This window comes from Neolamprologus multifasciatus, chromosome 22 (genome assembly GCF_963576455.1).
Source record: "Neolamprologus multifasciatus chromosome 22, fNeoMul1.2, whole genome shotgun sequence".
NCBI lineage: Eukaryota > Metazoa > Chordata > Actinopteri > Cichliformes > Cichlidae > Neolamprologus > Neolamprologus multifasciatus.
In genome coordinates this window covers 5601134-5627504 of record NC_140459.1, presented here as the reverse complement: position 1 = coordinate 5627504, position 26371 = coordinate 5601134, and the positions used below count along the sequence as shown (strand labels likewise).

At 38.5% G+C, this 26371-nt stretch overlaps 1 protein-coding gene and 2 long non-coding RNA genes across 3 annotated transcripts; 2 read left to right on the top strand and 1 right to left on the bottom strand.

The window, feature by feature from the left end:
- The first annotated feature begins 3112 nt into the window (after positions 1 to 3112).
- LOC146492727 (major histocompatibility complex class I-related protein 1-like) lies at positions 3113 to 24686 on the top strand. Its single transcript, XM_085149349.1, has 8 exons — positions 3113 to 3278; positions 12718 to 12984; positions 18925 to 19203; positions 21641 to 21791; positions 22624 to 22646; positions 23831 to 23935; positions 24073 to 24096; positions 24205 to 24686. The coding sequence occupies exons 1-8, from the start codon at positions 3215 to 3217 to the stop codon at positions 24249 to 24251; spliced, it is 960 nt and encodes a 319-aa protein (XP_085005475.1). The 5' UTR covers positions 3113 to 3214; the 3' UTR covers positions 24252 to 24686.
- On the top strand, positions 7965 to 9243 carry LOC146492729 (uncharacterized). Its single transcript, XR_014871844.1, has 2 exons — positions 7965 to 8102; positions 8923 to 9243. It is a non-coding gene; the product is annotated as an uncharacterized LOC146492729 (long non-coding RNA).
- LOC146492728 (uncharacterized) lies at positions 10213 to 12016 on the bottom strand. The gene is made up of 2 exons (XR_014871842.1): positions 11403 to 12016; positions 10213 to 10582 (listed from the first exon to the last, which is right to left on the bottom strand). It is a non-coding gene; the product is annotated as an uncharacterized LOC146492728 (long non-coding RNA).
- Positions 24687 to 26371: the final 1685 nt, after the last annotated feature.

Genomic DNA, 26371 nt, shown 5'->3' with positions numbered 1-26371 from the left:
CAGCCAATAAAAGTGTAGCCGATTTAGGTTTAGGCAACATACATATATATGTAACTCTACTTGTAACAAGGGATGTCGGCACCTGGTGAGCGAGAAGAGCCATAACTGTTGCTTTATCATAGGTCAATTAAATTTGAATTGAAAAGGTGATGTTGCTGTACTACACTCATTTTCTTTTCTCCAATGAAGGTGTACTTAGAGTTCCAACCTGGGGCGGTGGATTGGCAGACCAGGGTGATGGTTCCCATCTTCAACAAGGGGGGCAGGACGATGTGATCCAACTGTAGGGGGTTCACACTCCTCAGCCTCCCTGAGAAAGTCTATGCCGGGGTGCTGAAAAGGCGAGTGCATCTGTTAGTGGAACCTCAGATGAAGGAGGAAAAATGTGGTCATGTCAATCATGTCCCTAAGTATTCTGTGGGAAGTGATTCAGAAGTATGGAGTGTCTCACCCATTGCTACGAGCCATTTGATCTTGTGTGACGTCATCAGACTGCATGCCACTGGGTGGTCGCTAGCATCGCTCGATGAGTCTTGAGAGTGTCTTGTTCACAAAAATCAAACATTTTTTTGAACCTGGCAATGAGGGAAATGGCTACAAAAAACAACGTTCCCCGCAGGCTGCGTCTAAGTATATTCTCCCGGGATGCCCGGACACGTTGCTATGAGAACAATCATGCACATCAGGACATATTAATTTGCAATAGAAAATCAATCGATCCGAGTCGAGTCGTGTTGATCCGAGTAGGTACTAATGGGGGACGTATATGTCTTAACACCGTGGGGTTCCCCCTGACAAGCCAGAGGAGGTGGCTAAGGAGATAAGTCTGGGCTTCTCTTCTTAGGCTGCTGCCTCCATGACCCAGCCCTGGATAAGCAGAAGAAGATAAATAGATAGATGTTACTGGACTACAAGACAATCCTTTAAAATGTGACTTTTTAAAATATGAATGTTAAAGGTATTGAAAAAAATTACAGAACCAGGACAGTGGTGTATGTATATTTGTTTATTTTAGAGTTTCATCAGTTTACAGTGTAATTATTTAAAACTGCTATTACGATATTCAAAACTACATATTGCCTTTAGTATTTAAGACTGTTTTAAAAATGATTTTTAAAATTTATTTTCAAATAAATCCATTAAAATAATTTCCAAAGCTTGATTCTGTTCATCTGGACGTAGCGTTTTCAGTGGGAGAAATGATTTGTCACTCATCCAAGTGATTTCTTCAGTCTCAGCTGACTGCAGGTTATAAACAGTACATTTGCACAGTAACTGAAACATGCCCTCTGAATGAACAATGGGCTGTGTTTCTAGATCATCAAAATGTGAATACATCAATCTTTACACACAGATCTTGCTGTCTTTGACAGTCTCATTATTTTTATTATTATTATTAGTAGTAGTAGTAGTAGTCGTAGTCGTATTACCTAGTGGTACAGGGATTTCTTAAAACGTGAGTTGATCACAATTATCAACAGTCTGGCATAATAAGTAGCTTTGTTTGGAATTGTGTAGGGTTTGTCTGCGTCATCATGTCATCAAGCTGAGACGATAACCAAAGTGGCGTCTCAGGCAGGTGTCACTGGGAAGATGAGTTTCCTTCACAAATGCTTTAAAATTTTCAGTGTTTCACGAAGCCTTGCTTTTATCCATCACAGGGCCGTGCAGAGAGGTTTAAAGGGGCGGGTGCTCAAAGTTAAAAAGGGGCACATTGAACCAGGCTGAATAACAACAACACACATTCATCAAGAATCTAATATGAGAAGGGCAGGGCTGTGTTGATCTGAGACTGTAGACATTAAAAAGGAGAGATGGTAGCCGATTAAACAAGTGTCATGAGATAATAACAAAATGCAAAGATTGATGACAGCGCTTGGAACCATAAGGACACAAAAAAACTGTGAGAAAGGTTCCCACCTTTCGGCAACTGGGCTGATTTGGAGGAAGACCGGTGTTGTGCCAACAAGTGATTGCCTGCCTCTATTTCCAATGTTTCTGTGTGTTTTTTTTTATCTGTAATATCGTTACATATGTTGCTAAATAGACTTTGGTGAACAGGTATTACAAAGGAGTTGTATATAAAATTAAAGAATTACCTGTTTCTCAAGTATCTTTGTAACTGTGTTATTGTACTTACATTATAATCAATCAGCTTCCTTTTGTCCATTTTGTCCATGTTTACAGAACTATTTTTGCATTTGTTGCAATTTCAGCTGTCCTCTTGGCCAGATTACTCTTAAAAGAGAAATGTCTAAAGTTAACAATAATTTTTTTAACTGCATAAATAAAGAATACATAAAAGTCACCGCCAATCAGTTGATTGCGGCTTCTACCTTGTTACAGGAATGTTGTTTGTTGCTCAAGATGAGCAAGTTTTCAAGCTCGTACTCATGCTGCCCCGACGTCATGCCAGCGCATAGCGGGAATGGCATCGGTTTTCTATCGCCCATTTGCTGGGAGTAAGGGCGCCCTCCGTTTGTGAGGTGAGCCTGCTGCTTGAGGCACAGGGAGGAGAGGGCGGGGCGGCGATGGATTCTCTGGCTGGCTGGAGCAGCATCTAATAACCAACTCGCAAAATAAAAACCAACCAACAAACACGAAAAAACCAGATATTATGATACAGACTTATAATTTGCACCTATGTTTTCTCAAAATTCAAACAAACAAATGTTTGTTTGTTTTTTGCCGATGCCTGTGATGCCGCCCCTCACCACGATGCCGCCCAGGCAACCGCCCGTGTCGCCCGTATCAAAAACCGCTACTGCGGATACATTTGACATATGTTTCACATATTATAGACCAACAAGTTATTTATAGCATACAAGCAATCGGTTTTTGGCAAATACCGGAAATCAGTTTTTGGCAGACAATCACTTGGCACAACACCCGGCCTCTAAAACAAAAGGTGTGGTCACCGCAGTGTTGCGAGAGGGAGAAGGGGGAGAACACCCAAGAGGACTGGGGGACCATTACAAAATGATAAAATATTATTTTAACTTGCCACACTTCCGTACTACACAATTGTATCTACAGCAGTCACGTACTGTATATGCCAGTGACCGAGTCTGCAGACACTGGACCCTAGGACTTTTACTGTGAAAGAAAAGAACAGGGAGAGGCTGTTTTTACGCATAGAGTAAAATGAGTGCTGTCAGCGAGAAGAAACAACATCAAAAACTATTCTAAACGTAATTACAGGATAGATTACAGGATGAGGATAAGATGGCTGTATTTTTATTGCTTCTTTTTTGTTCTGTGTCATTCTGTGTCATCAGGTAAGAAATCTTTTTGAATCTTTGAGCTCTAACAGCTGCCTCGCGACATTATGATACAGACTTATCTTGCCTCGCGTCGCCAAGAGCAAGGCGTTAACTTTCGTTTTAAGTTACAGCTCTTTCAAGGGCGTAGATTTGGCATGGACGGAAGGGACATGTCCCCACCAATATCCAGCGATTATTGAATTGTCCCCACCAATAATTTTTGGTGGAGACAAAACAAAAACAAAACAAAACCGATAGAAATTTAAAAAAGCGATCTGTCAACGTCTCATTCACCCAGCGGTGCAGAAAGAGTTAAATTACGTTCTCTACTGGGGTCCTATATCATGTGACAAATATGGCCAATGTGATTGGCTGTGCCTTTCAGGGAGCTCTGTTTAGTTTTAGCAGCAGCAATCCTGCGCTGCGAGGACCTGCAAGGAGGAGGATGGCAGCAAAAATAACCTGGATATAAGAAAGTATTTTTCAAAGAAACCTGTAAGTCACTTAAAGTCAAGTTCACTCATAAAACCTGTCCATCATAATAACGTTACAGGCTATGCAAGGCAATACATGCCACTCTTATTACTCTTTCTGGGTTGCAAAATAAACTTTTAAAAAATTTTCAGGCGAGAATGTAGCTGTGTAAACTTCCAATATCTGAACCGGGGAGAACAGCAAACTCCCGGCACATCGTTTTAGGCTTTGGCCCACATCAGTCTAAAATTGTATGTAACCATGAATAACGTGTTACCATGTCCACCAGGAGAGACTGGACAGTATAGATGTAAAACAAATATGCCAGCAGTTTATCTCAGTTAATAAGAGGAGAGGGCATGTGTTTGGCTCCTTCACATAGTGGACATTGAGTTGTTGTGTGGGACACCAGTAGTCCATGTCTGTTGCTGTAACAGTAGTTCATGCAGGGCTCGCAAAATTTCAAAATCCCTGGAAGCCCTTCGGGCAGACACTCTTCAGTTTTTTGTAGCCCAAAATAAATTTAAGTAGCCCGAATAAAAAAGAGAGCAATTTTTTGATTGATGTTTTGTTTCCTGTTTTGTTTCCGTTACAATATTATACATTAAAGTATAATATTGTAACGGAAACAAAACATTAATCAAAAAATAGTTGAAACACAAATTACAACATTGTATAAAAATTACAATCATCAACTCAAATACTTGGTTCTAATTGAACAGAAATTTCTATGAACTTGTAAGAACTGTAGAACATGAATCAGTCTGTGTCAGATCCTGAATTTGAAATTTCCACTGAAGTCACAGGTAAGAGGCAAGTGGAACCAAGAGCTTTGGCCATTTGCTTTTTGAAGTTTGCAAAGACTGCTAAATTTTGCCAGTGGTAGTTCACTCTTTGCAACATAGTACGCTGTTTTAAACTGATTTTCAGGTTTATTTTTAGTATGTTAATTGCAATTGGTGTTTGTTCTGGGAAATATATTGCAGACTGAGCAATAATGCATTTCTTGCATTTCTCATGGGTTCTAATGGGGGCCTTTCTTAAAATGACTGGTCCCAGTAACAAAGGCGCTTGTCGACTCAGAAATCGAGGGAAAACCAACAACACACCCGGCAGAACATTATGTTATTTACACGGGTGTACATAAGTGGTCCGCATGTGCACATTCGCTGTCAAAATAAAAGACGCGCACCAGATAAGAAGTTGCAACGCGCGTTTGCGTACATATAAAAGGCTGTTTTTGTCCGCTACAGTGGGATTTTCACGGCACATTCTGCACCACATCTCTGTGCGTTCATCATTTGTTTGAAGCCAGCTCACCTCCTGCAACCACTTTTCCGAGAATACGCGCTTCTTTTGCGGTTCGGACTCCTTCTGACATTTCTTTGGAGGTGGGGGAACACCAAAGTAATTGCTTAAAGGAGCTTCTTCGACATCTTTAAGAGTTCTAAACAAATGTCTGTCCTCCTCCACAAAATCCTATGTACGCAAGCACGCGTTGCAACTTCTATCTTTTATTTTGACAGCGAATGCGCACCTGCGGACCACTTATGTGCAGCCCTGGTTATTTAGCTCGTCATATTGCAGCCACAGAAATTCTTTTGTCCATGAAACCATAAAGCTGCACGTTATTTTTGCCTTATAGTCTGATTTGTCATAACTTTTCTGTTTTGTGGTAAGCTTTTCTTTGGCTGTCACTTCTTCACCCTGACCTGTCTTATTTGGCTCAGCAGAACTAAAATATATATCCTGCTGCTTTTACACACGCACTCACATAACGCTCAGCGATTCTCTGCGCGATCAACATCTCACATGTTTAAGCTGCTGGAGATTTCACTTGTCATGTTTGCATAGTAAGCTAACGATTGATAAGATGATGTCAGAGGAATTGGTGCGCAAATTATCGTCACTCACCAATCAGTGCTGTCGCTCTCTATACACAGTTTGCGCAATTGCAAAGTGAAAGCAAAAAACAAGCGCAAATTCAAACGCGATTTCAATATGTCACATATTGACAGTGGCTCACCGATGCCAATGACATAATCACCCAGCTACATTTCCGAAAGAATGCAAAAGCATTGACATATATTTTTCCTTCCTATGATAGCCCAATGGGCAGGGCAGAGATAGAGTTTGGTAGCCCGACTGGCAAAATCGCTAGCCCCAGGACGTCGGGCTAGCGAATTTGCGAGCCCTGTCATGTTTAGAATAAAAAAATCCCAGCTCACTGATTTGATCGGGGCAATAGTATGGAGGACCACAAGAGCCACGCGCATCGAAATAAAAAAATCCTGTGCTTAATTAATGAATTGTAGAATAAAATCTGCATTTGTAAATTCATTTTTGAATTCCAATTTAATAAACTGATTTTTAAAATGCTTTTTAAGTCTTCATTTCAAAAAACATTTTCGAATTGCACTTTAATAAACTGCATTTCAAAAATCTTTTTCGAATTGCACTTTAATAAACTGCATTTCAAAAACCTTTTTTGAATTGCACTTTAATAAACTGCATTTCAAAAACCTTTTTTGAATTGCACTTTAATAAACTGCATTTCAAAAACCTTTTTTGAATTGCACTTTAATAAACTGCATTTCAAAAACCTTTTTCGAATTGCACTTTAATAAACTGCATTTCAAAAATCTTTTTCGAATTGCACTTTAATAAACTGCATTTCAAAAATCTTTTTTGAATTGCACTTTAATAAACTGCATTTCAAAATCCATTTCCCTTTCCTGTTCGCTCAGGGATTAACATGTGGATTAGCATTTGGATTAGCAGTTGGATTAACAACTTCATTTTAAAAAACCTGCTGCTATTCAAATGAGCCACACCGTGGGATGTAAGGAGCTCTCTGATTGGTTGGTCAGACACAGGCTGTCTGCCAGCCTGGATGTTTCTAGCGCATAGCTTCGCCCTGCTAAGAAGCCTGTGTGCTTTAGTGATGGGATTTCCGGCTCTTTTTAGAGATCCGGCTCTTCCGGCTCGGCTCACTAAAAAGAGCCGGCTCTTTCGGCTCCGAACCGGCTCTTCAGGTTGTTTTATTGCTTTAATTATTTAATCATTAACAATAATATAAAATTATGCAGAAAAGGAATTACTAATGTAAAAAAAAGTGGTTTTATTTATATATGTTTATATATGGCCCCTAGAGACAAAGCACGTACAAACTCTAAAGCATATACAAACTCCAAAAAGCACGTACAAACTTCAAAACACATTTCTAGCGTTTACTGAACTTCCAAAGCAGAGCTACCCAGATCACTTAAATTACACAATTGAAAGCATGTGTGTATTGTTTGTGTATTTATAGACAAGCACTCATATTTATTCAAATAATTTTTAAAAAAAGTTCATTTACCTGTTACTACCACACACCAAATCCGGTTGTTGATACTTCCTGGCTTGTGTAGCCACTAGGTAACAAAAGCTCAACACTGCGCCCTAGCATCCTGGAGCACTTCTGTTGTCTTTTGTACGTGATTCTGAGTTTGTACGTGCTTCTGAGTTTTTACGTGTTTTGGAGTTTGTACATGCTTCTGAGTTTTTACGTGTTTTGGAGTTTTTACGTGTTTTGGAGTTTTTACGTGTTTTGGAGTTTGTACATGCTTAGGAGTTTGTACGTGTTTTGGAGTTTGTACGAGCTTTGTCTCTAAGGGCCACCATAAATATACTTTATTTATTCACTCCACATAAAATGTAATAAATAAATCATATAATACAAAAAACAACTATTTACATTTTGAACTTTTAACTATTTAAATTTTCAGCTTTTTCCTTTTAAACAAATTTAACGTGAAACAACACAAAACACTGCAAACCACAACACAATTAAATATAAACTAAAATATTAAAACAAAAAGAAGATGCACATTCTCTGTCATATGGGCCTGCATGATTTCTGAATCCTTTATAATCTGCAACTGAAAATAGTGGATGATTACTATACCTTTCTAATGTGCCGTTGTTGTCCCTCGCTCTCTTTCTCTCTGGCTCGGTTCCTGTGCTACTGCAAGTGTAACTAACGCCCCTCCCCCCTCTGCCCAGCGCAAAGTACAGGCGCGCATGCGGAGTTTAGCGGAAAAAAGGGCGAGAGAGAGGGTGAGAGAAAGGAAAAAAAAAAAAAAAAACCCTCACGGCTCCCAATAAGGAGCCGGCTCGCGTCGTTCACTTCAAAGACCCGGCTCTAAGAGCCATTTCGTTCGCGAACGACCCATCACTAGTGTGCTTGTACAAAGGCCGTTCAGCCTCGGGATTTACACTCGGCTCGACACGGATATGTGAAGAATGAAGGGACCCTGCAGCAAAACGGAGAGCCCAACCTCTGGCTGAGTGCCTGTTTACAAAGTCTGACCACCTGTGAAGGTAACGTGCTAACGTGGCTAACGCTAGCATCACCGCACATAGCCCCATTATTTTAAGGTCATTTTAGCTTATGAAAGTTTTACGTCGCAGCTGTACGAGCTAGCTACGTGTTTTGTAAGCTGCTGTGCTCTTCACAAATAAAGCTGGAAGCAGCTCAAACTATTAGAACCAGCACTGAGGCCTGTTACATTTATACAGTGTTAGAGCAACGGCTGCAGCCTATAGCCTTTAAACTAGCGATTAAAATGCTGACAGTAAACTCGTCAGTCCAGATGTTACCACATTACTTTGTGATACTTGTGAGTTAAAACAACTGAAACAGGCTGATTAAAATAACAGCTTTCAGTTCTCTCATTCAGCATATAAAGACTGGAGATCACACTACTGATTTCAGTTCATTTAATATGTGAGTGCAGATTCATTCAACTGGACATAAACGATGATCAAAGGTTGTATATATGATGAATTCATCAAATCCCAGCCTCTAACACAGTGCGCTGAATCTTAGCTTTGAATGTCCAGTATATTCTAATCAGTGCAATCTAAGCATTCACTGAACCTACAGTATCTACACCTGTGTGGCAAATGTGTGGTAAAGATACAGATAATGAAATGTAATTATTAATACAATATACATCATGAGAAACGAAAGCTGAAATTGATTCAGTTTAGTACTTTTCTCTGTATGCTCTGTGATCATAAAGGCCTTAAATCCTGTGATATATATATACTGTAAATGATTTTCACAGAGGTCTTAAAGTACTTAAATCATTGCTGATAGTCTGGTTGTTTATATTTTCACATGTTTTTGTGTCTGTAGGGCTGTTTGATGACGATTTGGACTCCTCTGGGAGATGAGGACACACCCACACCTGTTCCATACTGCAGCCATTGATGGTGTTACGGCTCTGAGTCAGCTTTGGGCCATCAGACGCACACACTGGAAAACCAGCACCTGGACTTCATGCAGGAGAGACGGCCTCAGTGATGATGGACTCTGCATCGTCTATTTTACCTCCTAATCTCTTTCTCTTTAACACACAATTAAAATCTTAGTGAGGAAGTCTCTAACTTGTACACATTTGTACTTTTACTTGTTTTATTAGTTATTTTTAAGAAGAGTAAAGTTATTCACAAAGTTTTTATTCTTCTGTATTTATTCTTTTGTATCATGTACCACAGTCATACTGAACTAGACAGACCTGGTGAATTGGAGAAAAAAAAAATCATATATGAATGAATCATTCAGCTTCAGCAGTATTTCTATTCATCTTATGAATTCCAGTCTAATGTCAATTCACTGTTTGAGTTCAGTCTTGGTCTTAAACTCCAGAGAATACCACCTGGTTCAATTTTTTCATCTGATTATTGGGAAAACAGTTTTCTTCTGAGAGATGCTGCTAGAGCTGAAATAGAGCCCAAAGAAACAACAAAGTTTAGTGCCTCTGGATTTTCCATGGAAAATTGTTTTATCACGCACTCAGGTGACTGCTCCAGTGTCACGGATGAGTGATGAAAATATCTCCCACTGGAAACCATTGTGTCCAGTTAAAGTCAATCGACTTTTTCAAGGAGAGTTGTTAGATGCTGTGCTCATGAGGACAATGGGTTTTAAACTTGCAGCACAACACAAAGCTGAAATACTGGATCAACGATCAAAACAGATGGAGCAGAATTAGGTCAAAATGTAATATCCTCATATGATGACACATCACACATGATCCAGCATTGTTCTAAGAATGCAAACTTTCTTATTGGAAGTTTCCACAGCTGCCAGAAAGGGACAGATTTCTGGCTGGTCTTAATGAGTGGTCGTTGCTCTCTTGTTTTCTCTGGAATTGCTGCACGGAGGATGTAACACCCATGATAAGCACTGAGGTGTATGTCCTTGTCAGAAATGAGCAATGCTCAGCTTCCAGGTAAGGAGAAGTGGAACCAGAAGATATTCAAATGCATCTCTCCACAGCTGCTGATGAATTCTACAAAAAACAAAGTTTGTTAAAAACATTTGCAGGTGAATCACCACTGATTTATCACTGACATCCATTTACTCAAAAATTACTGACAAGTGGACAACTAGAATATATAGTTTATAATTTCAACATTGTACTGTAAAAAATGGAACTTTATATGACAAATGTGTGGTGCTTGTGGAATTTTTAACAAGGACCCTACAAAACTTTACAGTACTCATGCTGCCACACTTCTGATGGCTAGGTGTGCAGTTCCTGCTTTAAATGCATTCACTTTTAAGATTAAGAAATCTAAGTGATAAGAGGCCAGAAATGTTTGAACTTGCTTATGAACGTAAATCACTGAGGCCGTCTCTCCTGCATGAAGTCCAGGTGCTGGTTTTCCAGTGTGTGCGTCTGATGGCCCAAAGCTGACTCAGAGCCGTAACACCATCAATGGCTGCAGTATGGAACAGGTGTGGGTGTGTCCTCATCTCCCAGAGGAGTCCAAATCGTCATCAAACAGCCCTACAGACACAAAAACATGTGAAAATATAAACAACCAGACTATCAGCAGTGATTTAAGTACTTTAAGACCTCTGTGAAAATCATTTACAGTATATATATATCACAGGATTTAAGGCCTTTATGATCACAGAGCATACAGAGAAAAGTACTAAACTGAATCAATTTCAGCTTTCGTTTCTCATGATGTATATTGTATTAATAATTACATTTCATTATCTGTAGCTTTACCACACATTTGCCACACAGGTGTAGATACTGTAGGTTCAGTGAATGCTTAGATTGCACTGATTAGAATATACTGGACATTCAAAGCTAAGATTCAGCGCACTGTGTTAGAGGCTGGGATTTGATGAATTCATCATATATACAACCTTTGATCATCGTTTATGTCCAGTTGAATGAATCTGCACTCACATATTAAATGAACTGAAATCAGTAGTGTGATCTCCAGTCTTTATATGCTGAATGAGAGAACTGAAAGCTGTTATTTTAATCAGCCTGTCTCAGTTGTTTTAACTCACAAGTATCACAAAGTAATGTGGTAACATCTGGACTGACGAGTTTACTGTCAGCATTTTAATCGCTAGTTTAAAGGCTATAGGCTGCAGCCGTTGCTCTAACACTGTATAAATGTAACAGGCCTCAGTGCTGGTTCTAATAGTTTGAGCTGCTTCCAGCTTTATTTGTGAAGAGCACAGCAGCTTACAAAACACGTAGCTAGCTCGTACAGCTGCGAAGTAAAACTTTCATAAGCTAAAATGACCTTAAAATAATGGGGCTATGTGCGGTGATGCTAGCGTTAGCCACGTTAGCACGTTACCTTCACAGGTGGTCAGACTTTGTAAACAGGCACTCAGCCAGAGGTTGGGCTCTCCGTTTCGCTGCAGGGTCCCTTCATTCTTCACATATCCGTGTCGAGCCGAGTGTAAATCCCGAGGCTGAACGGCCTTTGTACAAGCACACAGACTTCTTAGCAGGGCGAAGCTATGCGCTAGAAACATCCAGGCTGGCAGACAGCCTGTGTCTGACCAACCAATCAGAGAGCTCCTTACATCCCACGGTGTGGCTCATTTGAATAGCAGCAGGTTTTTTAAAATGAAGTTGTTAATCCAACTGCTAATCCAAATGCTAATCCACATGTTAATCCCTGAGCGAACAGGAAAGGGAAATGGATTTTGAAATGCAGTTTATTAAAGTGCAATTCGAAAAAGGTTTTTGAAATGAAGTTTATTAAAGTGCAATTCGAAAAAGGTTTTTGAAATGCAGTTTATTAAAGTGCAATTCGAAAAAGGTTTTTGAAATGCAGTTTATTAAAGTGCAATTCAAAAAAGATTTTTGAAATGCAGTTTATTAAAGTGCAATTCAAAAAAGATTTTTGAAATGCAGTTTATTAAAGTGCAATTCGAAAAAGATTTTTGAAATGCAGTTTATTAAAGTGCAATTCGAAAAGGTTTTTGAAATGCAGTTTATTAAAGTGCAATTCAAAAAAGGTTTTTGAAATGAAGTTTATTAAAGTGCAATTCAAAAAAGGTTTTTGAAATGCAGTTTATTAAAGTGCAATTCAAAAAAGGTTTTTGAAATGAAGTTTATTAAAGTGCAATTCAAAAAAGATTTTTGAAATGCAGTTTATTAAAGTGCAATTCGAAAAAGATTTTTGAAATGCAGTTTATTAAAGTGCAATTCGAAAAGGTTTTTGAAATGCAGTTTATTAAAGTGCAATTCGAAAATGTTTTTTGAAATGAAGACTTAAAAAGCATTTTAAAAATCAGTTTATTAAATTGAAATTCAAAAATGAATTTACAAATGCAGATTTTATTCTACAATTCATTAATTAAGCACGGGATTTTTTATTTCGATGCGCGTGGCTCTTGTGGTCCTCCATACAATAGTGCCTAAAATGTTGCATAATTTTGCTGAGAGATCTTTTACTTTGTGGTCATCTTAGATGAGTAGTTTTATGGACAAAAACCACCAGGTCATTCAATGTTCCCTTAGTGCTAATGTATAAGAGATGTTGGTGTACTGTAACTGAAGTAATGTTGTTAAGTCCTTAAAGTCATATTCTTTTATTGTCATGACTGTATTTGAAGCTATTTTTACTTTTGTTAAAAACTTAATTATTGTTTATTCCACAGTGAAACACTCACTGGAGTATCTCGTCACTGCAGCCTCTGGAGTCCCAAACATCCCAGAGTTTACGGGTGCTATAATGCTTGACGGCATCCAAATGGCTTACTGTGAGAGCAACAACAAGATACTGGAGCCAAGGCAGGACTGGGTGAAGAAAATGGTAGCAAATGAGACTTGGCTGTTGGAGATGTACACTCGAGAGTGCTTTGTGGTTCAGCCCGAAACATTTGGAAAACGTATTTCAAGTATGAAGGAGCAGTTCCAGAGTGAAGGTCCAGTATACACACACAGCTTGACACACAATGTCAGATGATAAGTTATAGGATATACCAAATCAATTAAGCCAGAAAAAAGGTATAAAATTAGTTTAATTACTAAGATTTTCAAAATGAATTTGTGTTTTTCAACTGAGATCATGAGTCATAAACCTTACTAGTGTGAGCATCCCTTTAAAAAGGATGACACATAGACTAGTTCATATATAGGGCTTTTCTACTCAATGTGAACACCCAAAGTGCTTTACACAACTTTCCCCATTCACACAAGCACTTTTTTCTTGTTTTGTTGTTTCTAAGTGCTTTCCATCTAACATTCACATGTATTCATACTCTAATGGATGCATCGGAGAGAAACATGGGGTTAGCATCTTGCTCAAGGATAGTTGGAATGTAGCCAGGAGCAGACAGGGATCTAACCACCAACCTTCCAGTGGGTAGGTGACCTGCTCTACCACCTGAGCAAAGGCCACTTCTAGCATATGATGGCGTAATCACAGCCAGATTGGCTTCATCATGGTGGTGCTGAGATGTTTGGTGTTAAACTCTAAATAATTAGATCTTGCTTGGGCAAACAAATAAACAAAGATTGACTTTTACAATAGACAAAAATGGCAAAGATGAAGAAAGTGGAAGAAGATTTGAAGGAGATTAAGCATTCATTTAACTCACTGACAACTGAAATTGAAAAGGTAAATAAGCAACAAGGAATACTAATGTCGATGATAGACCAAATCAAAGAATTTAAAAACCTGATTAAGGAGAAAGACAAGACAATCCAGTTTTTGGAATGGAGGGTGGACAATCTAGAACAGCAGACTTGAGGATGTGACTATTATGGGTCTGGAAACCAAACACAGGAGTTATGCAAGAGTCACCAAGTCTGGGACCAGCGCAAAAAGAGGTGAAGACGAGCCCCCAACGGAGGAGCTACAGTCGTTGGAACGGCAAGTTGTGGAATTCTTTTCAAATAAAAAACTTCCCTTGCATAGTAATAATATATCTGCATGCTATACCCTTCCCAGAAGACACACTAAGGCTCCTCCAGCAAATGTAGTGAAATTTGTAAACCAAACACACAAAGTTGACTTGCTGAGGCGGTCCAGTCTATTGAGAGGAAGTGGTGTATATTTGAATGAACATCTTAAAAAAAGAAATGCAGATATTGCTAGACAAGTTCTCATATTACCAAAGGAGAAAAATATTCAAGCAACCTGGACCAGGAACTGTAAAATGATGATTAAACTTAATGGAACACCAGAAGAAGCCAAGGTTATAACAATTAAGGATCTGGAGGAATTGGACATTTATACGAGATAACATTACCAAAAGAGGCAGATGGTTACGACCAGTTATAGCTATGAGTTTACAAATAATTAGTCCATCCTTTACAAGAAGAGATGCTACTTCGGGTGGAAAAGGACAAGAGGAAGTTGTAAATTGGACATGGAAGAAGATAAGATCAACGGACTTTAAATATGTTGATAAATAAATGTGCGACTGTTAAGGATCATTTTTCTTTCTTTTTTGAGACCAATAGATATTCCAAGAATAATTATGCATAATGCTCGACGACTCAGACCATAAACCATATGATTGAAGCTGGTATTGACCCTGAAAGGAATGTGAATATTATACAGAGGAGCGATTCAGGGATAATGGTGAAATAGCTAATACATTTTCACTAATTAATTTTAATTGCAGAAGTCTTAATAGAAGTTTTGCTTTGATTAAAGATTTTTTTGTATAGTTTGAGAGGCAAGCTCCAAATAATTGCTTTATCTGAAACATTGTTAGATGAGAATAGGGGTTGTCATTTCTATATCGATGGGTACAATTTATACTTTGTAAATAGAACTAAGAAGAAGGCAGGAGGGGTGGCTCTTTTTGTTAACTGTGATTTGAAATGTAAACAAGTTGAATATATGTCTGTGGTTATTGTTGACTTAATGGAGTCTGTGACAGTGGAATTTGACATAGAAAGAAGAATTAATATAATTGTTACGTGTGTATATATAGGAAACTGGGGTCACAGACTGAGTTATTTACAGAGGTAGTAGAAGACTTACTAAGTAAGGTTAAGTGAAAAAAGACTTCATGTTTGTGCAGTGATTACAATATTGATCTTCGCAAAGAGGCAAATGATAAGGCCGCGTCAGATTTTTTTGAATTATTATTTGGAAAAGGATTTTATTCTTTAATCATAAAGCCGAGTAGAATAATGGATAAATCAGACACACTAATTGATCATATTTTTTTCCAATAGCTTGGAGAGTAACATGAGTGGCATCATCATAAACGATATAAGTAATCACTTACCAGTCTTTTTTACTTTTGATTTTAATATGGAAAGAAAGGAGGAAGTTGGTTTTGAGAGTCATAGAAGGGTAAGAAATAACGAGGCAATTAACAAGTTTAGACAAGATCTCATGGAAGTGGACTGGAAGGAGGTTTATGTGAACGAGGCCAACATTGCATATGGAGCATTTTTAAATACTTATTTGGCCTCGTATGATAAACATTGTCCATTGGTACCATTTATGTATAAGAATAAGAATAAGAATTTGAAACCTTGGATAACTAAGGGTCTTGCAAATGCGTGTAAAAAGAAAAATTAATTATATAGGAATGAAAAACAAAAACAATATTAAGGGCATTTGGAATATTTTTAAAGAAGTATTGGGTAACAAAAGAACACACCCTCAGATCTGCCTATTTATTTTATTAAGAATAATTAAGTAGTTGATGACAAGATTGAAGTGGCAAATGAATTGAATTCCTTTTTTTGTAAATGTTGGACCTACTTCATTATTATCAGGATGTCCAAAAACTCACTGAAAAGCCTTCAGCTAATCCAAAATGCTGCAGCAAGAGTCCTGACAGGGACTAGAAAGAGAGAGCATATTTCTCCTGTTTTGGCTTCCCTTCATTGGCTTCCTGTTAAATCCAGAATTGAATTCAAAATCCTGCTCCTCACATACAAGGTCTTAAATAATCAGGCCCCATCTTATCTTAATGACCTTGTAGTACCATATCACCCTATTAGAGCACTTCGCTCTCGCTCTGCAGGCCTACTTGTTGTTCCTAGAGTATTTAAAAGTAGAATGGGAGGCAGAGCCTTCAGTTTTCAGGCCCCTCTTCTGTGGAACCAGCTTCCAGTTTGGATTCGGGAGACAGACACTATCTCTACTTTTAAGATTAGGCTTAAAACTTTCCTTTTTGCTAAAGCATATAGTTAGGGCTGGACCAGGTGACCCTGAATCCTCCCTTAGTTATGCTGCAATAGATGTAGGCTGCCGGGGGATTCCCATGATGCATTGAGTTTTTCCTTTCCAGTCACCTTTCTCACTCACTATGTATTAATAGACTTCTCTGCATTGAATCATATCTGTTATTAACCTCTGTCTCTCTTCCACAGCATGTCTTTTATCCTGTCTTCCTTCTCTCACCCCAACCGGTCGCAGCAGATGGCCCCGCCCCTCCCTGAGCCTGGTTCTGCCGGAGGTTTCTTCCTGTTAAAAGGGAGTTTTTCCTTCACACTGTCGCCAAAGTGCTGCTCATAGGGGGTCATATGATTGTTGGGTTTTTCTCTGTATCTATAAAGCGCCTTGAGGCGGCTTTTGTTGTGATTTGGCGCTATATAAATAAAATTGAATTGAATTGAATTGAACTTTAGCAAATAGAATTAGAAAAAATGATGATTCCGAATATAAGGAAGTCTGGAAAGGAGAAAGCAGAGTGGTTAATTCTATATTCAGGTTAATTCAATTGTAGAAAACTTTAATCATCTACTGACTGTGATGGTATAGACATGGTCATAATTAAAAAGACATTATATTTTGTAATTATTCCTATGCGCTATATTTTTAATCTCTCGTTACATTCAGGAGTATTTCCCGATCGAATGAAAATTGCAAGTGATACCCTTATATAAATCAGGTGATTTTTAACATTCATGTAGATGAAATGAAAAAGGACAGCCTCAACACAGCATTTAATCAGTTATTAGACTCAATTGGCTTCCCTCAAAATGTAAAAGAACCCACCCACCACTTTAATCACACTGTAGATCTTGTTTTAACATATGGCATAGAAACTGAACATTTAACAGTGTTTCCTGAAAACCCTCTCCTGTCTGATCATTTTCTGATAACATTTATATTTACAATAATAATAATTGATTACACACCAGTGGTGAGTAGACGTTTATCACAGTAGATGTCTTTCTGAAAGCGCTGTAACTAAGTTTAAGAATATAATCCACCCACTGTTATCATCGTCAATGCCCTGTACCAACACAGAACAGTGCAGCTACCTGAACGCTCCCCTAGGGATCAATAAAGTATTCTGTATTAATGCTCCATGCAAAGTTTTAACAGTTTTCCAGACTGACAGACCTTCAATTCTTAAAGTAATGATGGACTGCTGTTTCTCTTTACTTCGCTGATTTGTTCTTGCCATAATATGAATTTTAACAGTATTCAAATAGGGCTGTCAACTGAGCCTAGATTACTTTCAGATAATTCCTGGGTTGAATCAGTTTCTTTTGTTTTTTTTTTTAACCTAGAATAATGACATCAGGCCTACATTTACACATTGCATAATTCCATCACCTCATATTAACAGAAGGTTGGCAGAGAGTCAGATTCAGATCATGAGCACATCATAAACCACAGTGCTTCACATATGGTGTCATGGTGCATTAACATTTCTTTTGAGATTTATCTATGAGTTTTGTTTTGTAAAATTGTCAGTGACTGAACGGATTCAAGTGATATTTACAAAATGAACCCTTGGGGAGGAGGGAAAGACACGCTGCACTCCTCTCCATGCCATACTGGTACAACATACACAAAGTTCTAAACTTATGCTCAGCAATCCAGAGAAGTGTGTGGGTCAAGGGCGGGAACCCGTAATGAGTTCTGCCCTGGCAGAGAGGAGATAGACAGAGAAATAATGATAAATAACACATGACCCTCAGTGAGCTTGCCAGAGAGACACAGGGACATGACACAAATTGATTGTATAAGTTATTCGTTTTATCTCCAATGTGGCTTTGTGTATATTTAGTTCGATTTGTGTCTCACTATTCATCACTGTTGTAGTTAATATTTAGTTTGTTGAGTGGTTGCTTTAATTTAGTGGACATTTAGAACTCTTGTCTTTTACATGTGGTTCTTTGTGGGTTTATTATATTAATCTGAGTTTCAATTATTGTTAGTTATGTTCAAGTTGCTTCTACTTAGTTCACTTTTGTGTCTCAGCCTCATCTGCATTTCTCCTTCCGTGTTCACCTCTCTAGCCATTCTGTCCTCTATGTAAATGGTAAATGGCCTGTATTTATATAGCGCTTTTAGTAGTCCCTAAGGACCCCAAAGCGCTTTACACAACCAGTCATCCACCCATTCACACACTGGTGATGGCAAGCTACATTGTAGCCACAGCCGCCCTGGGGCGCACTGACAGAGGCGAGGCTGCCGGACACTGGCGCCACCGGGCCCTCTGACCACCACCAGTAGGCAACGGGTGAAGTGTCTCGCCCAAGGACACAACGACCGAGACTGTTGGAGCCGGGGCTCAAACCGGCAACCTTCCGGTTACAAGGCGAACTCCCAACTCTTGAGACCTATGTCAATTTAACCTATTTCCCATTCAGTTGTGGATTCCTATTTTATTTTGGTAGCTGTTGTTCTCAATGTCTTGTCTTATATTTAGATCCTCTGCCTCATAATTTCTACTTTTCAGCCATGTGTCCTACCTGCACTCTCCCCTCATTATCCTATGAGTGTATTTGAACTGCATTTGAGTTCATATTCTAAGTCCTGCTTTTGGGTCCACATCCTACCTGCCATCCATAAAATCCATACATCCATGACAACATGCAATATTAAAATAATAAATTGCAGAATGTGTTTTTTTCTTTGTTTCTCTCTTCAGGTGTTCACATTTTACAGAAGAGAGAAGGCTGTGAATGGAATGAAAAAACTGGAAAGGTGACTGGATTTTTGCAGTACGGTTATAACGGAGAAGGCTTTCTTGACTTTGATCTGAAGACACTGACATGGATCGCACTGAAACGAGAAGCTGCCATTTCTAAACAGGAATGGGATGCTGACAGTGTTAGAACAAATTTTAACAAAAACATCCTCACTAACAGTTATCCAGAGTGGATAAAGAAGTTTTTGCCCTATGGGAAAAGCATGATGCAGAGAACAGGTAGAGTCACACAACCTCATATGGTTTCATGGATGCAGTAGTGTTTATTTTGTGTTGCATAGTCTTCCAAAAAACAGTTTTATGGCACAAAATGTTGGCTTATTTTGTATTTATTGTAGTCATTTTTTAGAAGGTAACTCTGAAGGATGCTAGGTCCGCACACGTCAATCTGTTATTGATCATTTCAGTTTAATTTTTTTTGTCAATAAGATTTTCAGCCACAAAGAAAAAAAACCCAAATTAATAGTGATAGTGCTGGTAGAAAAAAATATTAAGTATTTATTGAGATGAGGAGGTCTTCAACTAAGACATTATACAATAATTAAGAAAACCATGTGCAAGGGTAGTTGTAGATAATATAACATCTTAAAATATTGTAATGAAATCAGTTTCGTATTTTTTTGTTGCTCATTCCATTTATAGGCCATTTAAAGTATTTTCCCAAGTTTAGTAAGAACAAGAGGTACAGCTAATGTAAAAATGTACTGTGATGTGTCTTCATATCCCAGTCATCTCTGTACAGAAATCCTGGACCGGCTCTCCATTCAAAGATCCTAATTTAAGATGATGGTGGCGGGAATTTGCCCAGCAACTAACTAACTTAATGTGAATGTCTACCCTGCTGTTCCCTACACAGTGTTGGATTTTCCTGTTTCATATGTTAGGCTGTCCCCTTTCTATTTTTGGTAATTCCACGCCAGTGGAAACCCAAACAAAACACGCACTGAGAGCCTCTAATGCCTGTGTCTCAATCTTGGGGCCCATGTCACCTCTGCTTGCAGCATAATGACGTGAAGAAACAAATGCGGGGCGATCGTGGCTCAAGAGTTGGGAGTTCGTCTTGTAATCGGAAGGTTGCCGGTTCGAGCCCCGGCTTGGACAGTCTCGGTCGTTGTGTCCTTGGGCAAGACACTTCACCCGTTGCCTACTGGTGGTGGTCAGAGGGCCCGGTGGCGCCAGTGTCCGGCAGCCTTGCCTCTGTCAGTGCGCCCCAGGGTGGCTGTGGCTACAATGTAGTTTGCCATCACCAGTGTGTGAATGTGTGGATGACTGGATGTGTAAAGCGCTTTGGGCTCCTTAGGGACTAGTAAAGCGCTATACAAATACAGGCCATTTACCAAGAAATATATATTTTTAATTATTATTTAAAAAATTATTTAAAATGAACGCAATTTGAGCAAAGTGTTACAGGCATAGCCCTAAAGAATGTAGCCTCATGGGCAGTGTAGTCCGTGCTGCAGGGAGAGAAAGCGTGGTTATGTGTGAGTGTGAGGCAGGGAGAAACAGGAGAGTCGCAAAGTTCAAGTTGTCACCGACCAGAACTGAATACAATTACTATTAAAAGTTAACTGTTTATTATCAGAACCAAATTTCATACCATATATACATGCATAACAAAAAACTCACTTTGGGGGTCATGAGTTTACCCACAATTCAATGGCTCTCATGCTAGCCAAAAAATAAACAGCAGTAAACTTTGATGAAAGCTGATTAGAACAACCAGAATCTAGCGAAGCACAAAGCATATGTGGAGCACTATTGGGTCAACCTGAAAGGAAAATAGACAAACTAACAACTGTATGCACACACACAGCTGACTGGACAGAAGAGAAACCAGAAAGGTTGGAACAGACAATCTCAGAGCAGGCAAACCAGACACAAATGGAGACAAAGATGGGAAGTAAAGCCACAGGCGAAACACACATTTTATCATTTCCAGATTTATTGGGGATTTATTGTATTCATTAGTTCAAGATGTAAAAACTAAAATAGTGACCATATCTACATTTCTTAAGGGTTACTTTTAACTTGAAAGCTGGTAACTCTTTGGGTTGAATAGCTTGCTCTGTTTTAAATTGCAAATTGATTTTCGTTTGGATTTTCACACCTTTGCTTGAGTTTCAGTCACAATTGACTATGGAGCTTGGAAAGAAAAGCGACATCTTTAAGTTTGTTGAAGACATTTCACCTCTCATCCGAGAATCCCCTTTAGCTCTAAAACCAAATGGTGGAGTGTGCTAGGTATTTAAACCCTAGTAGGAGTTGACCCACTATTACCATGGTTAATAGTGGCTCAACGACTCTCTTAAGGGATAAGCCCCACTAGTGTTTGAAATGCCCGGGATTCTCCACCATTTGATCTTAGGACTAAGGAAGCTTTTCAGATGAAACGTAAGACAAGAAGTCCAGTTGCTTTCTTTCCAAGCTTCATAGGCTACCATGACCTGGAAGACTGATAACCTACACAAACATTCAGTCACAATTATTTTCTGCTGCTACTATGATGTTTTTCATCTGACATGTATGTTGTACATTTCATCCTACTGAATGTATTCTTCTTTATATCCTCAATTGATTTCTTTTCTAATCATTACCTCTTCCTTCCCTCTGCCTCCATTGTCTCCATCCCTCTCTTTCCCACTTTCCCTCTATCCAGTTCCTCCTTCAGTGTCTCTCCTCCAAAAGACTTCCTCCTCTCCAGTCAGCTGCCATGCTACAGGTTTCTATCCTGACACAGCCATGATGTTCTGGAGGAAAGATGGAGGGGTTGTTTCTTTGTTTGTTTGTGGATTGTCTATAATGTGTTTGTGAATGTACATCCATTTTTATTCACGTAATCTGGGGCCAAGATGTGGGGGGTGTTGCGAAATCAGTTTCACCCCGGTTCTTTTATTCATCGAAACTTCCAGAGACGGCACCGGAACTCAGTAGTCATTTCACAAAACCTTTATTCATCTTTATTCATCTTCATTTAAGCATGCACTTCTAGAAGGGAAGACGAGGCCGATGTCCCTCTGCAAAATCTTCACCGCTTTGTTAGTTACAGCCAGCTTTATAGAGGCGACCCCATCATAAAACCCCCCCACGGTGTGCTGCAAACTCTGTCTGTGTCTATGTGCACGTCTATGAGCACGTGAGTGCCTACATGTGCGCGTTTCCGCGTGTCTATGTGAGTGCTCGTGAGTGACTGTGTACGCATACCTGTGTGTATGTGTGTGCACGTGAGTGAGTGTGCGTGACAGTTAAAACACTGTGGGTGTAGGTGACTCCCTAGAGGTCATAAAAACCCATCTCCCTTCCAGACCACAGTTATCCAGTTACAAATGTTGAGACCCCCACACAAATATCCTCTGGGGAATTTCCACTCCTCTTTGTCTTACTTTTCACAGTTCAACTGGGGGAGGGGTCTCCTAATTGACTACTAAGTTCATGACACAGTCAGGCCTTTATTACATTGAGGGCAGTGTCAGCATCTCTACAATAATTCTACATTCTATGTTAACACATTTCTAAACTCTAAAATAAGCTAAACATTCCTTCAAGTGCCATATTTATTTCTCCTTTGACTGCTGCAGCTTTACATCTCTGAACAACAGAAAAAGCCTTTGTGCTCATTATCTCGGATCTTTTCTTTTGAAGAGCTGCTGTTTTTGTTTCCACTGGTAAGACTAATAGTTTTCAGTTCTTGGCATAACACTTTCCTGAACATACCTTGTTTTATATCACGTTTTGTTAACATCTTGAGACAGTTTCCTGTAGTTTTGTAAAGGTTCTGGTCACCACAGTTTGATGGTTTAATGTGCTCAAAATCATAAATCCATGTATAATGAATATATATCTTTATCTAATCTCATGAAGTTATGATCTTTTATCTTTATATACTCTTCATCATTAATGATAGAATTAAGGTTTATCCAATGTTTTGAGTTTTGACTCAGATACCTTTCCTGAAGCAAGCTCAAAGGCAGTGTGTACTTTGAGGGGAATAGTAATATACTGTGTTTTGTTTTCTTCTTTTTAAACGCACATCAAGGAGTTTGCAGTGCAGTAAAAACGATGCATTTTGGGATTAACTTGAAAGTTCTGCCTCTGACCTGCCCTCCTTACATTCATTATTAAAAATACTAAAACTGAAACACAGCATTTTTCAAACAATAAAAAGTAAACTGAAATATGAAAATAAACTCTGCAAAATTAATAAATAAACAAAAATGGAAACTAATTAGAAAATACAAAACGAATAACTCTGGTAGCATCCAGGTGTTGCCTCATTCTGCCAGCAGTGAGGCTAACCCTAGCTGAATGCAAAAACTTGGATAAGGAGGAAACACCCCTGTTTGCCCCTCCATGGCACCTGTTGTTCATTTCATTACCATCAAAGCAGCTGAAACTGAATAACACCCGCCTCCGCTGCTTAAATGACCACATCAGAGGGTCAGAGGGCCCGGTGGCGCCAGTGTCCAGCAGCCTCGCTTCTGTCAGTGCGCCCCAGGGTGGCTGTGGCTAAAATGTAACTGCCATCACCAGTGTGTGAATGTGTGTGTGAATGTGTGTGACTGAATGTAGTGTAAAGCGCTTTGGGGTCCTTAGGGACTGAGTAAAGCGCTATACAAATACAGGCCATTTACCAATTTACATCTCAGAAGTTCGACTGACTTGATGCTCTGATTAAAAAATGTTCAGTCTCACCTGGAGATTAGTTTTCATTCACTTCCCTTCAACAATTAAGCCTGTGAATTATAGATTAACCAGATGAATACCGCAGGATGGGTGGATGCACTTCTATTCTAACATCTTTTTTCATTTTATCCTGTTTATTTGATTTTTTTTTGTGTTTTATGAGCAGAGAAACCATCTGATATGACAGTTCCCATCATTCCTGCAGTAGTTGTTTTTGTTCTCATCATCATCGTTGCTGCTGCCGGATTTGCTGTTTACAAAAAGAAGAAAGGTGAGATATTCAGAAGCAACAGTGCGAAGCTCAGTTACATTATTTCTGTATTACTGTCTATATTAAACATGGTTATCCTGAATTTATGTAAAAGAGTGGGATTGTCAGGCATTTCAAGTGGGATTGTTTTTTTTCAGTTTCAGAGAGGCGACCTACATCATGTAAGTACAACTTTATTGTTTTTTATTCGTATTTCCCGCTTTGGTCTGACAGTTTGGATTTAAAACATTATTTGTGTAACCGATATATTTTTTCTTTGGCTTTAACAGCTCCTGACAACAATGATGAACAGATTCAACTGAATCAGGTTAAATAGACAAACGCAGGACTCTGCACTCTCCAGTTAAATAAGAATAAAGTTTTTTTTTTTTTAATTTTGTTATATGAACTTGACTTTTTGTTTACTTTTTAATTGTTTTATAAAAAAAAGAATGTTCAAATGTTTACAATACATTTAGGCATTTTCATTTTTGTCTATGAGTCTCTGTATCATTACAGCTAAAACTGTTTTGTTCTATTCTAAACATTTGTAGGGACAACAAATTTGTTGAATGGTGCTGTCTTTCTATTTCTGTTTCTATAGAACCGCTTTGTTTTCTATTGATTGTTGTGTTTTAAATCTTATTGCACTAAAGAGCTAGGTGAGCTCGTTTATGCACTGTGAGATTCTGTGTCATGTGATATCAGTGATATGTTTCTCAGAACATTTTGATTTATCAAAACTGTTAAAGCTGCTCTCTATGTTTGAGTGCAGTCAGTGAAAAAAATCCACAAAAAGTTTGTGTAGTTTCATATATTGCCCTCTGTTATTATTATATTTGATTTAAGTTTTGTTATTAAATATGTTTTGTCATATTAAAGTTATCAGTTTAAGCTTCAGTCTGTTTAACTTTATGGACGTTTTGTTTATTTATTTGAATGTTTGTTTGTGTTTCATGGAAAAAAAGAAAAAAGAATCTATTATTTTATTTAGATTTTTTGGAATTGATTTTCTCAGCTACATAAACAGGATCTATCTTACGTATTATAATTATTGATGTCAAAATAACATCGAAATAAGTAAAGTCCAACAGAGGGAAGAGTGTGCCATTTTTACAATTATAAATGATTTATTTTCTCAAACTTCTCAAGAAGCGGCAACAACATCTGTAAATTATGGAGACTGCAATGTGTCATTCATTCTGTTGGTCCCTAATGTGCAAACTAGGGTAATATTTAGGAAGAAAAGTGAAAAATAAAATAAATTAATAGAAAACAAAATACTATATTTGCAAGGTCACACAATATTAGAATATCGGTTACTCAATATGCCAATAATTTTTCAAAGACAAAAATTATAATCCAGTTGGCTGGAAACAAATTAATAAATAACATGATTAATAATTATTACATAAATTATACATTGAATAAAAAAATAAATGAAAGAACTTGTTGCCTTCGTTTGATAGAGCTGCATGTTAAACGTACGGAAAGAGTTCAGGGCTACCGGCAGAGCCCGCGGGCACGTCGCTGCAGCCCCCTCTGGCTTCAGCTCCATGGCTGCTCTGTGACCCCACGTCTTTGGCTCTCCTCAGTTCTTTCCAGGAGGGTGGCACAGTGGTCCTCCTTGGGCACTCATGCTGTGGGGGCCTCTGGATGTCTGGGGCCTGAATCTCCTCCATGCCTGCTTTATACCCTGGGGGACGGGGCTATGGCTCCCCACACCCTCTAGCAGATCGTTACATGGGGAAATATTTTGAATACAAGTGCGCTGATCCACACAGGTGTACACACGGGTGCTCATAGACAAAATCTACGCCTTTCTTTGCCGCTTTCTCAAAGCACATTGTGCGCTGTCTGTCCTGCGTGCTGCATAATAATATTCAATATTTAAGTATTTACTGTAAATTACATTTATTTAGGTTATTGCAACAATATTGTGTGTATTGTGTTGCTCTATTTTCGGTTGTTTTCTCTTTCTTTTTCCTCTCTCAACAGGCAATCCAGGGGATTTTTTTTTTTTTAAATGTCCTTGCTCACTGTCCCTCTCTCCCTCTGTTTTTCTTTCCCTCCCTCTCTTTCTTTCTTTCTCCCTTTCCTATCCCCCAGTCGTGTCTTCCCTGTCTGTAACAATTTAATTAATATTCATTTAAAAAATGTTTAGTTCTGTACATCACTGAAGCACATTTGTTTGGTTACCCAAGACCCAGAAAAAAACAACTCTCAGCAGGTCCTCGTGCTGTGAACAGTCCCACTGAGGGAACTATGATTATACTTCATTCTTTATTAATATTTTTATTAAGCTGTTAAAATTATATTTCAGTCTTTCAGAGGACTGAAACTTTGGACAGATGACAGGATATTGATATAGTTTTCTTGGTCTGAAAGTTTAAAAGATAAATAGATGATAAATTGATTTATATCATTTTTTATTTCCATGTAACAAAACAGGATCAA

Bases quoted from the DNA above. Each gene is read 5' to 3' on its own strand.
- LOC146492727 (XM_085149349.1), top strand. From the start codon at position 3,215: ATGAGGATAAGATGGCTGTATTTTTATTGCTTCTTTTTTGTTCTGTGT. The intron at 21,792-22,623 runs GTGAATGTACAT...TTTCTTTTGAAG, and splicing joins GGATTGTCTATAATGTGTTT to AGCTGCTGTTTTTGTTTCCA. The intron at 24,097-24,204 runs GTAAGTACAACT...TGGCTTTAACAG, and splicing joins AGAGAGGCGACCTACATCAT to CTCCTGACAACAATGATGAA.